Source organism: Ailuropoda melanoleuca, chromosome 3 (assembly GCF_002007445.2).
Source record: "Ailuropoda melanoleuca isolate Jingjing chromosome 3, ASM200744v2, whole genome shotgun sequence".
Taxonomy (NCBI): Eukaryota; Metazoa; Chordata; class Mammalia; order Carnivora; family Ursidae; genus Ailuropoda; species Ailuropoda melanoleuca.
In genome coordinates, this window is record NC_048220.1 from 136,559,840 (window position 1) to 136,573,678 (window position 13,839).

The 13,839-nt window shown below is 40.6% G+C and overlaps 1 protein-coding gene across 1 annotated transcript in view; it reads left to right on the top strand.

Moving 5' to 3' along the window:
* DNAH5 (dynein axonemal heavy chain 5) overlaps positions 1-13,839 on the top strand; it is a 278,502-nt gene that overhangs the window by 228,146 nt on the left and 36,517 nt on the right. The window contains exons 61-65 of the mRNA XM_034657084.1: positions 2,617-2,754; positions 6,307-6,442; positions 7,008-7,324; positions 7,903-8,058; positions 8,959-9,141. Coding sequence (XP_034512975.1) covers positions 2,617-2,754; positions 6,307-6,442; positions 7,008-7,324; positions 7,903-8,058; positions 8,959-9,141 — 930 coding nt within the window. The remainder of the gene's footprint in view (positions 1-2,616; positions 2,755-6,306; positions 6,443-7,007; positions 7,325-7,902; positions 8,059-8,958; positions 9,142-13,839) is intronic.

The window sequence follows — 13,839 nt, forward strand, 5'->3', positions numbered from 1 at the left end:
AGAAGGTAGGGATAGAGTTGCAAGTCCCATTTTATTTTCTAACTGTTCCCATACCAGGGTCATTTATTCAGTGGCTGAAGCTCCTTGGGGTCCTAAGGCAACTTACAAGAACAAAGACTCATTTGGTTTAGGGAATTTTAGAGCAAATGATTGATGCCATGCTGTCGACATTATGAATTTGGGGACCATTGAAGACTCCAGCATAGCTCCAAAACGGGCATTCTGATATTGCCTGAATTATAACCACCCTACCAAATGAAAAATACAGGGTGTGCTTTGCAAATTTTTCCAGTGAGTAAGCATACAGTGTTTTTTAAGGGAATTACTGTTGAATTCATGATGGGTAGCTTGTATTTTGTTGTAATAATTTTAAATAAAATGAGCCACAATCAGTACCAAATAATGGCTGTTCTGAACAAGGCTTCCATGAGAACAAGGAAATCCCTTCCCCCGTTCCAGAACATTTTAGCCTCCACCCAGTCATATGACCATCTGGATCCTGCGGTAGGAAGTGAACACCGTCAGAAGGGGGAATGTTTTAGTTGCTTCTTGAACCTCTGCTTTTCTTTCTGAGAAGTCAGTCTTGGAAGGGACCCTCTCACGTCTTATGAGCACCCAGCCCCTGGGAGCCTGGAGTGCATCAGGTCCTTCTGAATGTTCTGTCATAAAAATAAGTGCAGTTGGAGAGAGCCTCCGTAGTCGCTGCTTAAGGAGAGGGTGAGGACGGCAGGAGTGCAGGTTATCACTGGGCAGCTCTGCTCATGTACGAAGCATCATTTCTGAGGCCTCTAATTTTGCGTGTTCCTGGAGGGGCTTCCCTGGCAGCTTCTGCTTCTGAGTGAGGACAGATTAAGGACACTCCTTACGCTCCAGCTAGAGTCTCCTCAACACTAAGCAGTGACGAGGACACTGAGGGGCTCTTCTCCTCACCCGGCAATCCCTCTCAACGGGTCAAGTGACGTCTAGTAGTGAATACACTTAAATACCAACTAATAGCAGTTTAGACTCCGTTCCAGTTAATTATAATGCGATTTCTCCTTGAAAACCATGAAAACCAGTAATTATCAGTCCACATAAACAGAACGTTTGCAACAGTACAGTCTTCAATACTAAACTCGGACAACAACATCTATTATTTATTGAATTCTTGTTGTATGCCAGGCACCAGCCGTGGTGTTTACATACGCTATCTTATTTAATCCACTCACACACATCCTAGGAGGTAGATTTTCAGCCTCTTCATGGGTAAACTGAAGCTCACCGAGTGTAAGTGATCTGCAAGGTGTCCCACAGCCCCCAAGGTGAGCCGCTGGACTTTGGTTGGCAACTTTCAAGTGCTTCATTAAAATTTTTTTAAATTTATTTTTTCTGAGTAAAATTACAGAAAATATTCAACATTTCTGGGGCTGTGATAGTTTGACATTAGTGTGTTGCTTTAGTGAGTTGTTGGGCATTGTTACCTCGCTTCTGTTTTATGTTTAAGCCACAGCAACGGGTGCGGTTTAAAGCTGACCCAAGAAGAAAATGTCCCTAGAGTTGGATCCTTTATAAGTGTAGTTGTTAAGCCACGCTTTTGCCTGTCATTGGTCCTAGTAAGATATGGAACTTCGACTTTCCCTTAAAGAATTATTCTGCCAAAATTTGGGAGCCTGAGGTTTTCAGACAGGAAAATAATTTATCTCAAAAAAAATTTTTTCAAGATAATCTTTTCCTCTGAAACACCCCAGAGAGAATGCGGCCCTCATAGTGGATTATCCCCATTAAAGTCATTTTTAACATTGTAGAGACTTAAAAAGGAAAAAATTTGATTCCAAAAAATTGTTTAAAGCATCTAAATTCCTGTAAGCATGGACTGTTTTCTATATCTCGTCTTTTGCTAATATTGCTATTGAATATGTCTTTTGAGTCAAATTTAGTAACTTCCTTAAAAACAAATATTTTTAATTAGTCACAGCTCAAGGTGTCACTTCTTTTATGGAAGGAAAACAATATAGGAAGACTATAAGAACTGTATCAAGATCACCACGACTTGCAAAATCTGTATTTTACGTTCAGTGAATAATTATATTCCATTCTTCATCTTGCTTTAACATCCTCATCAATAGTGATGAGTCTTACTAGGCAGATGGTTTCCTATATTCAGTTTTTTCTTTTTCTACAATAATCTTACAGTCTTCTGTAATGGGCCTATGTGCATTTAACACTGCAATGCTCTGATCTAAGGACTAGCAAACTCCGGCCCACAGGCCAAATCTACCTCACAGCCTCTCTGTGTACGGCTTGTGAGATAAGAAGAGGTTTTACATTTTTAAATGGTTTTTAAATAAGTGCCTGACCGATAGCCTCGATTTTGCCCCTTGGCCCCAAATGTTTTAATTATTTACTATCTGGCACTTTATGGAAAAAATGTGCTGACTTCCAATGAATTATAATTTTCTGCTTATAAACATTTATATCAAGTCCACACTAAGATTTGGTCTTGACCTAAAGCAACTTGCAGAGACTCTAGGGGTAGAGCGGAGAACAGGTATGAGCTTTGCTGAGATCTCAGATGAAATGCTGGCTGTTTGGTTGGCTGCACATTATCCATCATTCACCTTGGTACGTCCTGTGCAGGCCAACTTGGTGGTACAGGAGAATCGCTACATCTTGGCCATGCAGGATCTGCAGAAGGCCCAGGCTGAGCTGGATGACAAGCAGAGAGAGCTCGACGTGGTGCAGGCTGAGTATGAACAGGCCATGACTGAAAAGCAGGTAACTGTCCCCTGGCATGGGAGGGACTGTCATACACCAATATGGCTATTGTAAACCCTTCCTTTGCTCCTTTCTCTCTCCAGAGGTTTGGTTCCCAGCAGGGATTGACTTAATGTATATATAGTACATAAACTGCACATCATCTCTCACTAAGGCCTGGAGTATGTTTCTAACACCAAGGACCTTGGTGAGAGGTCAGAATGGTCAGCCAAGATAGAAGTCAGTTCTGGAACATAAACGTTCTGAGTCCCCTTATTGATGGTGGTGAAAACAGCCCTTTGTGGAGCACTTTCTGTTACATTTTTCAAATCATGTCTTCCCACTTTATCTCATTTAATCTTTAAAATAATCTTGTACGGTAAGCAAGGTGGATATTTTTATTGTCATTTTGGAGAAAGGAGCTGAGGTCCAGAGGATGGCTCCTGGTCATAGGGCTGGACAGTCTGAACTAGACCTTGGCCTTCTGGTGTCCACTTCAGGCTTCTCTGCTGGACCCGTGTGACTGGCCACATGGTTGCATCTGATGACAATGAGTGTCTATGGTCTTCTCAACCAGTCTGCAAAATAGCAGCCATAGAACCTTTCAGAATCTGGGTTCATACATTTGTGATCCACTGGGCAATAGGTTCTTTATCTTATTTGTACTAATTCCAGCTACTGGGGCCTCTTTCCTTCTGGAAATCCAGGCAGGTTTAACACACACCTAATGCAGCTTAAGCTTCAGAGCTCCTCATGTGCACAGGCTCCTAGGTGCTGGGGTTCCTGGGTGTTTTTTGGGGGAGGGACACCAGGTTATGATTGGCAGCCATTTGCATATAAGCATTCAGATAAAATATCTAGAAATCTCAGAGGAGAGGTACCTGAGTTTCTAAGACACCAGGACTTTGTAGTGATTTTTTTCCCTCTCAGTCTAAATACATGTTCACTTGGGGGTTCTGTATTTGAAAATCTCTAATGATTTTCTTGAAGTGGACCCCACAGACTATGTCAACTTCTGGCCCCATAAAATCTGATCTGCCTCTGGTAAATCCTGTGTTTGATGAATAAGAGAGAGAATCACTCTGTTCTTCCCTTGATGATTTTATGGAGCTTCGTTCTGCGTGTTCTCAGTCTTCGCTGGTCAGGATTGAGGTTCCTGCTGACAGTCCCGTCTCGTATGGGAGTCCCAACAAGGGAATTTAGATGAACACTTCAGTTTTACTATGTGCAGAATGTGTGATGCTTCCGCTCCTGAAAGCAAAAGAAAAGCCGTTTAGAAATTTTAGAGAAGTAATTGTACAATACCTATTTGGGTTTGTTAATTATGCTCTTTGGGATTCACTTACCATCATATAAAAAGAAAATCACTTTTGCAATTTGGAAGAGTCTACTTAAGAAACTATGGGGAAGGTGTGATAATTATTTACCACGGGGGGCACTCACTTCTATTTGGAGGTGCCACTGAATAGACTAGAAATATTTTAGGCCCCATGTTGTTACGTTTCAGTTGTAACATTTTTGCATTAGTTCATTCAGTATGCTTTTTTGGTTTTGAGCATCTCCTGCTTGTTAGGACCATACGAGAAGTGCTACTGTTAAGGTATGGCTCTGACTTTAAAACTTGTTTTGACAAATGTCAAGTTTTTTTAATTAAAAAACACAAAATCTGTCTGTGAGTCCACTTGCCTCCAACATGCTGGAGTGAACCTGACCTTTGGTCACTCCGTGGCTCCTTCCCCCTCCATGAGCTCCATGTGAGTCCAGGGGGCTTAGGGACTTATGGAATTCCAGGTGGGGGGGAAGGGCCTTGAATCCACAGTTCGTCATGGTCAGACCCATAACCTCCTGACCCAGGTCTGTGCTGTCCGCTGAAGGAGTGTGTGCCCTGCTTCTCTCTGCACAGGGCAGTGCTTTGTGGGGGCCACTTCCCTGGCTTTCTGGACAGCTAGTTACCCTCCGGGAGCACCAACACAGAGTGGGCCTGGGCCCTGCCTGAGGAATGCAGGGAACCTGCTCACTGCCCCAGCTGGTTCGGAGCGAAGAGCTGCATTTGGCTCCTGTACTCCCGGATGTCTGCTCCTCTCCCTTCCCGCTATTCCCATCTCCTAAAGGAGCCTGGGCTCCCAGAAAAAAATTTTAAAAAGCCAGAGACAAGGGCCCCGGCCATTTTCTTATTTGGCCAGTTGGGAGTGGGGATGGGGAATTTCGGGAAGACAACTTAATCTTAAAAATATCTTTTACATGAAGGGTTCGTTTCAAAGGTAGACAGACATAAATGATTTGTAGGATCATACTTCCCAGCTGGCATCTTTCTTCTTGGGGAGAAACTAACAAATAAATATGGGCAATATGGATGTGGGGGTACACCTCAGCTGAGCTTTCAGATCTCCTGCATTAACTCTCAGGGAAAGGAAAATAGAGTAGAATAGAGTCCCAGAAAACAAACTAGAATAAATATCTTGCTTTTGAAAAACACTCTATTGTGTTATTATTACAAAAGCAACTCGTGCTCCTTATGGAAAATACACATAGAGAATCCTGGAAATGAACAGTAAAAATATTTGCTCTTTTTCATTTCCTATCTGAGGATATTCCTTGATTTACATATATTTAAGAATATATGTAAAATGTAACATTTGAATATATAACATAATTCAATACATACTCTTTATAAATTGCATTTTTAACTTAGTAATATATCATGAATATTTTCTTGGTTATTAAAATTTTCATAAGATGATTTTTAATGGCTTCAGAGTATTCTTGTTCACGGGTACACCATAATTTTTAAAAATATTTCTTTATTATTACGCATTTAGCATATGTAACATAATTCTGTATTATGTGTAACATATACATATGTTATAAGTGAACTTCCAGGGACTGGTCCTGTAGATAAATCTTTATTTGTCCCCAGTATTATTTCATACATATATGTTTTTATAAGTAGAATTAGCAGTTGTCTTAAGGAGAAAGAGGGCCATTTGTTTTTAAGAATGGAGCATTGAGTGGCAGCAGCATGTGGAAGTCTGGTTCAGGGTCTGACACACAATGAACCAAAGAGGGACCTGCTGAGTCAGGTGTCACTGAGATCTGCGAGCGAGCCTCAGAACAGCACAGTCCGAAGATAATCTAAAGTTTCACCCAAAGTCAAAGGAGATGTGGACTTAAGCAATAAAGATGCTAGAACTTTAACAGGAGAAATAGTCCTGATTTTCAAGTAGGGATATGTATTGTTTTACTTTTTTGGTGCTATATATTACTAAGTATGCTTGTATTTTATCTCTATTTTTCTTTATAGGGAAGTCATAAATGACACAAATTTCTATTATCTCCTAGTTATTAACACCTGGGAAGAGTCTGACCTGCGGGTTCAGGACCCCACGTGAAGGTTTAAGAGATGGGCTTTGGCTAACACAGGCACACAGGAATTGAATCTTATGCTTCCTATGAGATAAATGGCTCACAGGTCTCAGGAGGGCAGATCATATATAATGGCTTAAAATTATGTTCTTGAGCCAGAGGCTATATTTTCCTGAACGCAAGTTTTCTTCCGATTCTGGCCTTTTTTAGACCTTGCTTGAAGATGCGGAGCGCTGCAGAAGAAAGATGCAGACCGCCTCCACGCTGATCGGTGGCTTGGCGGGAGAAAAAGAAAGATGGACAGAACAAAGTAAAGAGTTTGCTGCACAAACAAAAAGACTCGTAGGTATGTAAATTCCTGTGTTAATCAGATTATGTGCTGACTATGTTAGGGAGTTAGCAAACTGAAACTTTCATCAGAATACAAAGCAACCCTCTAGTACGTCAGATTCTTGTGTGTGTGTGTGTGTGTGTCCAGAGATTTCAGAAGGATGAATATTGGTCTGGCATCTATGCAGCCCTTATTAGGTGTAATAATGACCTTCAAACCTCTTTATTAGGTCACTTTTGAATTCTCCTCTGAGCAGATGGTCGTATTGGTCAAGATCACTTGGATTGGAGGCTCTGTCTTCTCAGATTTTGTATCTCTTAAGCTTCAAAGTCACACTCTCACATCCAACAAACATCAAAATAACCTAGTTGTTGACGACTAGTGGGTATTACTTGGTGGACCATTTGGACCCTGTTTAACAATGATCTGCTTATTCACCAAGACACAGCAACACGTGGTTATGGTTTGGTTTCTGGATGGTAGTTTAAAAGAGTGGTTGCCTTTGAGAAATGTTTAATATTCTGGACGATTAGAAGGCTGATTATTAAGTATTTCAGTGGTGTTTTGTTTTCTGTTTTAGGGGATGTGTTGTTGGCTACAGCTTTTCTATCTTATTCTGGTCCATTTAATCAAGAGTTTCGCAATCTGTTGCTAAATGACTGGCAGAAGGAAATGAAAGTCCGGGAAATCCCATTTGGAGACAATCTAAATCTCAATGAGATGTTGATTGATGCTCCCACTGTTAGTGAATGGAACCTCCAAGGTCTGCCAAATGATGACCTATCCATTCAGAATGGCATCATTGTCACAAAGGCGTCTCGCTATCCTTTGTTAATTGATCCACAGACTCAAGGGAAGATGTGGATTAAAAATAAAGAAAGCCAGAATGAACTCCAGGTAATTTGTGTTTGAGTATATTTATATTGCTGGTCAAGTTTTATTGCCCCAGATGAACAAGAATCTGAGAATAAAGAAATACTCAAAAATAGCAGAGATTGTAATCCTAGGTAGAGCAGTAACAGACGCAAGCCTAAACTCTAATATTAAAATCTTTTCTAAAAATTGAATTTGCGTTTGTATGGACCCCTTCTAATGCCATCTTTCGAAGGTTTCAGATTCTCCTCTATTAGAGCCTACAGCCCTCCTTGATGAACAGAGCAGGGTGGAGTTGTATATACTAAGTGTATAGCACTCTACCAGGACTTTTCATGATTATTCCATTTTTATTTGTCACAAAAGTGGTGGTGATGAGGAGAAGACAGGTTGCACTGAGGAATGACAGTTTGCTAAGGAAAAGGATGGAAACAGTTTAAGCTTTCTGTACAGTCTCACCAAGTGTGGGTTCCAGATCACGTTCTCTGAAGATCTCTGTATTCGTGTCCTGTGACGGAATGCTCAGGCACCATTTAATGTCCGTTATCTCTGTGCATGGCATTGTGATATTGTCAACAGCAACCTTTGGATCTTGTTTCTAGATCACATCTCTAAATCACAAGTACTTCAGAAACCATCTGGAGGACAGTCTTTCTCTTGGAAGGCCCTTGCTTATTGAAGATGTTGGGGAGGAGCTAGACCCAGCACTGGATAATGTTTTGGAAAGAAACTTCATTAAGACTGGGTCTACCTTTAAGGTAGGTTAAACCTATTGATAATGTGCGGAACCATTACCACGAGGCCAGGTAAATGTGACACAGATGACATTTTCTCAATAGGCAGCAACTGAAATCTGAGTCAGTGGCAAGAGGTATTTGCTTTCTCTTCTACACTTCCTGAGTTGGGATTAAAGTTTTCAAGAGCAGTCCTTTTACAAATATCTACTTCTTTTGTGTGATAGAGTCTGACTCCATTTTGATGGGTGACTGTAGACATTTTTCAAAACCCATCATGACCCTCCCCAGTTCTGTCCTAAATCTGGGCAAGCTGATAAAATACCCTAGGGCTCTCTCCGTTGACATTGGTGGGAAAGTCAAACCATGCAATCCTCTGTTCATGCCCTGTGTGGGAACCTTTATCCCAGCCCTACCCCCTAATCAACATAACACTCTAAAACAGCTGCTTTTCCCTGCTCTCTCAATCAATTTTTGGGACCTGGTTGGGGGCCTACTTTAATCTCCCCAGAAATCTCATTATGTGAGTAATAAACCTTTTCGTGCCCTTTTGGTGCATGTGTGATGTCATCAGTCTTGACCTCTGAACCAAATTTTGGATGGGTAATCCATCTCACGTCTGTGGTATGATTGTACCAATTTTGGTGCTGAATTCTACATTTATGGTATATACTGGCATACATTGAACTTCCTCCTTCCTTCCCTCCCTCCCTTCCCCTTCTCTCCCTTTCTTCCTTCCGCCCACCTTCCTTCCTTTCATCCTAGTGGTTGAAGCCCTGTGAATGCCTAATGACCACTTCTCTTTCAGTATACAAAGATCTCCAGTTATATAATTATTTAAAGCATTTCTTGATCCTTTGCAGAAAAGGGCACAGTAAGGTGTATGTCTGTTTTATTACTTTTGATTTTATTTTTATAATAAAGGTGAAAGTTGGTGATAAGGAAGTAGATGTGATGGATGGCTTCCGACTCTACATCACCACCAAGCTGCCCAATCCAGCCTACACCCCTGAAATAAGTGCTCGGACCTCTCTCATTGACTTCACTGTCACCATGAAAGGTCTGGAAGATCAGTTACTGGGGAGAGTCATCCTCACAGAGAAGCGGGTGAGTGAAGTGTGACCACCTCCTTTTCGGCGTTGTGTTGCAATTCTTTCACTGATGAAAATAATAGCATAAAAGCTGTAATAAGATTGAGGTCCTCCTTTTTATTCCTGCATTTTTTTTCCATTATTCATTCCCAGGTGTCTTGGGTAATTACTGATTAGTCTCTGTTTCATCTGTTCTCATAAATCACATATATCCATTGATTTTGTGTAGATTAATGACATAACTATGAGAATATCAGTGTCATGCTCAGCATCATTATTCTGGTCTTATATTGCTTCATTTTTCTGAAGAGTTTGCACGATCGTGAGTTCTGTTCACCTGTGGACTTTCAGGTTTCTAGGATACAGCTAGGTTTTTCTTTCATATCAATTCATTATTATGCTTTTAGAATATAAAATTAAAACTAGTGGCTTCAAACCACTAAGATTAAAACCAGCTAACAGACAACACTCTCAGTCCTTATTTGTTGCCTACAAGAGCTCTGTGTATGTTGTAACAAGACAGACATCTGTGGCTCTGGAACTTCACTGACCACCTTTTGGAGGCTGCTGGTGTAGTTATGTTATCTGTTTTCTCTACTTCTATTTGGTGGAATAACTTAATGATCAATAAAAAATAGTCAATAATTTGTAAACCTCCTAGTTTTGAGTCACTGTTTTCTCTAGGGAACATGTGAGTCTTAAAGAAGTCTAGAGGATTTTAACAGGATTGTTTTGGTAGAACTGCATGAACTCTCAGAGCTGCTATTGATTCTCTCCAGGTTCAGTAGCAATGAGGAGTCTGGTTTATTTTGTTCCCCCTTTACCCTGACCTCAAGATTTATTTAGGTTAAAACTATTTGTAAAATCTTTGGAATCCTTCCTTCCCATTATTTTGAAAAAAATATTTTTTTTGTATTTCATGCTTGGTCTTCTGAGTCCTTCCATATGTTTATCTGTTGCTTCTTCACTACCTCTTCCCCTCTCTCCTTTCCTTTTCTATGAATAGTCTCTTTTTATATTTTAGTTTATAGTGCATGAATCATAGAGTCCTATGGTTGGAAGTTGCATCAAGAGCATTAAATCTGACTTTGTAGATTCATGTAGTTAGTGACCTCGGAGTGGCAGGAACTGAGTGAGGCCAGAGTTCCTACCACAGACTAGCTATCGAAGTAATTACAGCCTTCAGAATATGTGCTTGTTAATTTTGAGAGGCTGAGTTGAGGTGGCTGAGGAAGCCTATAGCACTGCCATATCCTTACTTCAGGAAGGACGGGGATTCTTGATCCACAGCATGCAGTGTCAAGCAGGGAATCCCCAAGAGTCTTTGGGGCAGCGGCCATTACCCAGATGTTAGACTCTGCTTTCACCTGTGGTGTTGGCTTTGGGGAGATGAGGGGCCCTGATGGCAGTTTGAATCATATCCTTATCTTGGGTTTTCTCACATTCAGCTGAGATGAATATAGTTTCCTTGGAAGAAATAATTTGGTCTGACAGATTTTGTTTGCAACAAAACAGCTCTTAGCACTGGAGCCGTAATTCTTAGAACAGAAGTTTAAGATGAAGTGAGGAGCATTTTAAGCTCCTTTGAAAAGACACTGAACAGCCGTGAAAAGCCAATATGGATCCCAGGCTGGGCTTTTCTTACTCCCTGGAAAAGTACCTTGAGTGTCTTGAGAAAATTATTCCTTTACTGTTGTCTCATGATCAGAATCCATTCCGGGCTCACAGTAGATAATTCTTAGAAAAAGTAAGACCATAGGAATGGGACCCTCACTTTATTATAATATTAGAGGGCCCTCTTACCCTGAACCACATGGTTATACAACATGTAGCCTGTATTTTCGTTCCTCTAATGTAAGGTCTCATGCAAGAAGTGATCTACTGGACTTAATTTTGAAGGGTTTTCAGTAGTATTTCCTGCAAGCAGCATTTTTTTTTTTTTTTTTGGGTAGCATCTCGTCTTCCAACCCCACTCCTGAATTTGCTCACGTTGCTGAATCATCTCAGCCAGGGTGGTGGCAAGTGGGTCTGAGTTGATCTCTTGTGCTTTCCGGAAATTGAGTAACTCATTTGAAAAGAGCCTACAGATTCAAAAAGTGTTCCTTTGACTTTGTGACAGTGCAGGCTTTCTGGCTATGATCTCTTCTTAGGTGATTATTATGTATACTCCATCAATACAAAATGCTGTTGAGCCAAGGGTGGGTATTGGAAGCAGGGAAGACCCCACAGTAAGAAGCTGGTCTTGGAAAGCATCTAAGAAATTTCCTTACACATGGAACTGAAACAAAGTGTGGGTTCTCTACAGTCAGGATGAGTTCAACCTTCACTGGTCTGTCGGTTCTTCTTGTGAAAGGTGGCTTGGAGCAGTAACTTATGATGCCAGGGAAAGGCCATTCTTCCTTAAATCCATAAATTCACCAGCTGTCCAGTGTCTTGGAGATACTGGCAGTGAGGAACCTTGTTAACGCACGGGATCTGGTCTCGTCAGTGCTCAGCTCTACATCCTGCTGGCCCCTTAGGTTTGTTTGCTTTTGGAAACAAATGCAAACGTCAGAGAATAGGAATGCAGGGAAGGCAGATTTTTAATGATTTTACATTTTCTGTGTGCTCCAAAGGAGTCATTTTAAATGTGTGAGCTGTTCAAGGTCACATCAAGGCCATATTCAGTTGTTGACCTGAAGTACCTGTGAGTAGATACAGGCAGCCTGCTATTGTCACCAGAAGGTGAGGTATCAAGCCCATTTTAAACGGGCAGCAAACCAGGAGTTCCCCAGCAATTAACCTTTAAAAAACAAACAAACAAACAAACAAACAAACAAACAAACAAACAAATTTCTTAGGTTCACTCTTACCTTGATCCCAGAGAACAAGACAGAAACTCAAAGAGAGCTACATACTATTAGGACAAAAATACTAATCTAGGTCTACAGCTTCTATTGGCCACACAACACAAGACCTCAGGGTCACCTTGTTCAAAATCCCAGATGACCAAACAGGTATGTGATTTCCTTCGGAGATAGAAATAGCCAGACTCTGTGGAAATACCCAAACTCAGTGGAACCGCCCAAACTCAGTGGAACCGACAGGAGAAATAGTTTAATGAAGACCCTTAAACATATGTCATTATCACCAGCTCACTGGTACAGAGAAAAAATAAATCTGAATTCTATTGTTTAAGCTTTCTATTTTAATTACCAGTGTAAGGTATAGAAGAGAAGGAACCTTTGGGAATGAAAGCCTGGGTGATCCTTTCAAACTGAGAACTCTGAAAGGCTGTCACCTGTTTCCTTTTGCTGATTTCAAAACCGTGGTTACAGATGCAGTTTAGATACACAAATAATTTTAGTTGTCATTTGCATCTGTGTTGAGCCACTTAATTTTTGATCATTTAATTAATAAATAGTATGATTCCTGAAATTGTCCTGAATCACTGCTGTACTGCCTTACTCACTTTGGGGATAGTTTTCATATTACCACCATTTATATAAAAAATTTACAAGGCGGCCTTAGTAAATAGAATACATAGCACAAATGTTTATGTGCGTGTGCATGTGTGTGTGTGTGTGTGTGTGTGTAGAGATAATCCCTTTGGGAAAGTGCTTATAGGGAAAATGATTTTGATTTATTTTGCTCCTTATTATTAATTTCAAAAAGAACTATCCTCTTATAGATTGGGGGACCTAAAGTCATAGTTCAACAGAACCATGTTTAAAATCAGCCATACAAATGAGCATACACCTAAAACCTTATCCCCAAATAGGTTTTCCATTTTAAAATCCTGAATGAAAAGCAAGTAGGAGGGGTGCATGGGTGGCTCATTTGGTCAAGCATCTGTCTTCCGCTCAAGCCGTGATCCCAGGATCCTAGGATCAAGCCCCGAGCCCTGCTTGGGCCTTCCTGCTCATTGGAGAATCAGCTTCTCCTTCTCCCTTTGCTCTTCCCCTCTGTTCCTCCCTTCTTCTTCCCCTCTGCTCGTGCTGTCTCTCCCAAGTAAAAAAGAAAAGCAAATAGCAGTTCTGTTTTCCTTCCGAGATAACTTTTTCCCCATAACTCTTGTCCCATTGTAGTGTTTGGTCACTTACCTGTTATTTAGTACACAGATTGCTTTCATAATTTCAAGTTGCTTTAAATTGTACTGTTTACTTTAGGGGATATTATTATTATTTTTTAAAGATTTATTTGTTTATTTGAGAGAGAGAGAATGAGAGGGGGAAGGGTCAGAGGGAGAGGCAGACTCCCTGCTGAGTAGAGAACCCAATGCCAGACTCCATCTTGGGATTCCAGGATCATGACCTGAGCTGAAGGCAGTTGCTTAACCACCTGAACCACCCAGGTACCCTAGGGGATATTATTTTATCAATTTTAAACTTTGGGGGAAGGGTACTTCTTAGCCTCATTTTAATCCTTTAGGAATATAAGCAGTTACTTTAATTGACAAATTTATTGGTGTTTACAATGATATTAAATTGACTACAACCATCTCAATAATGTTCAAGCTTTTACTTGCTATTTTTAAAGTCAGGAATTGGATAATTTGTCCATTTGTACATATTATACTAACTGTTTATTTTGTGAATAACAGTTTTCGTAAGTAACCTGGGGTGTGATTTTAATACTGATTCTGTAGTTCTCAAGTGGCGATGAGATTGACAGTGTAGGTTGCAATAAGTCTTGTAAACTACGTTGAGAATTTTGGACCTTTCAAAATACCTGA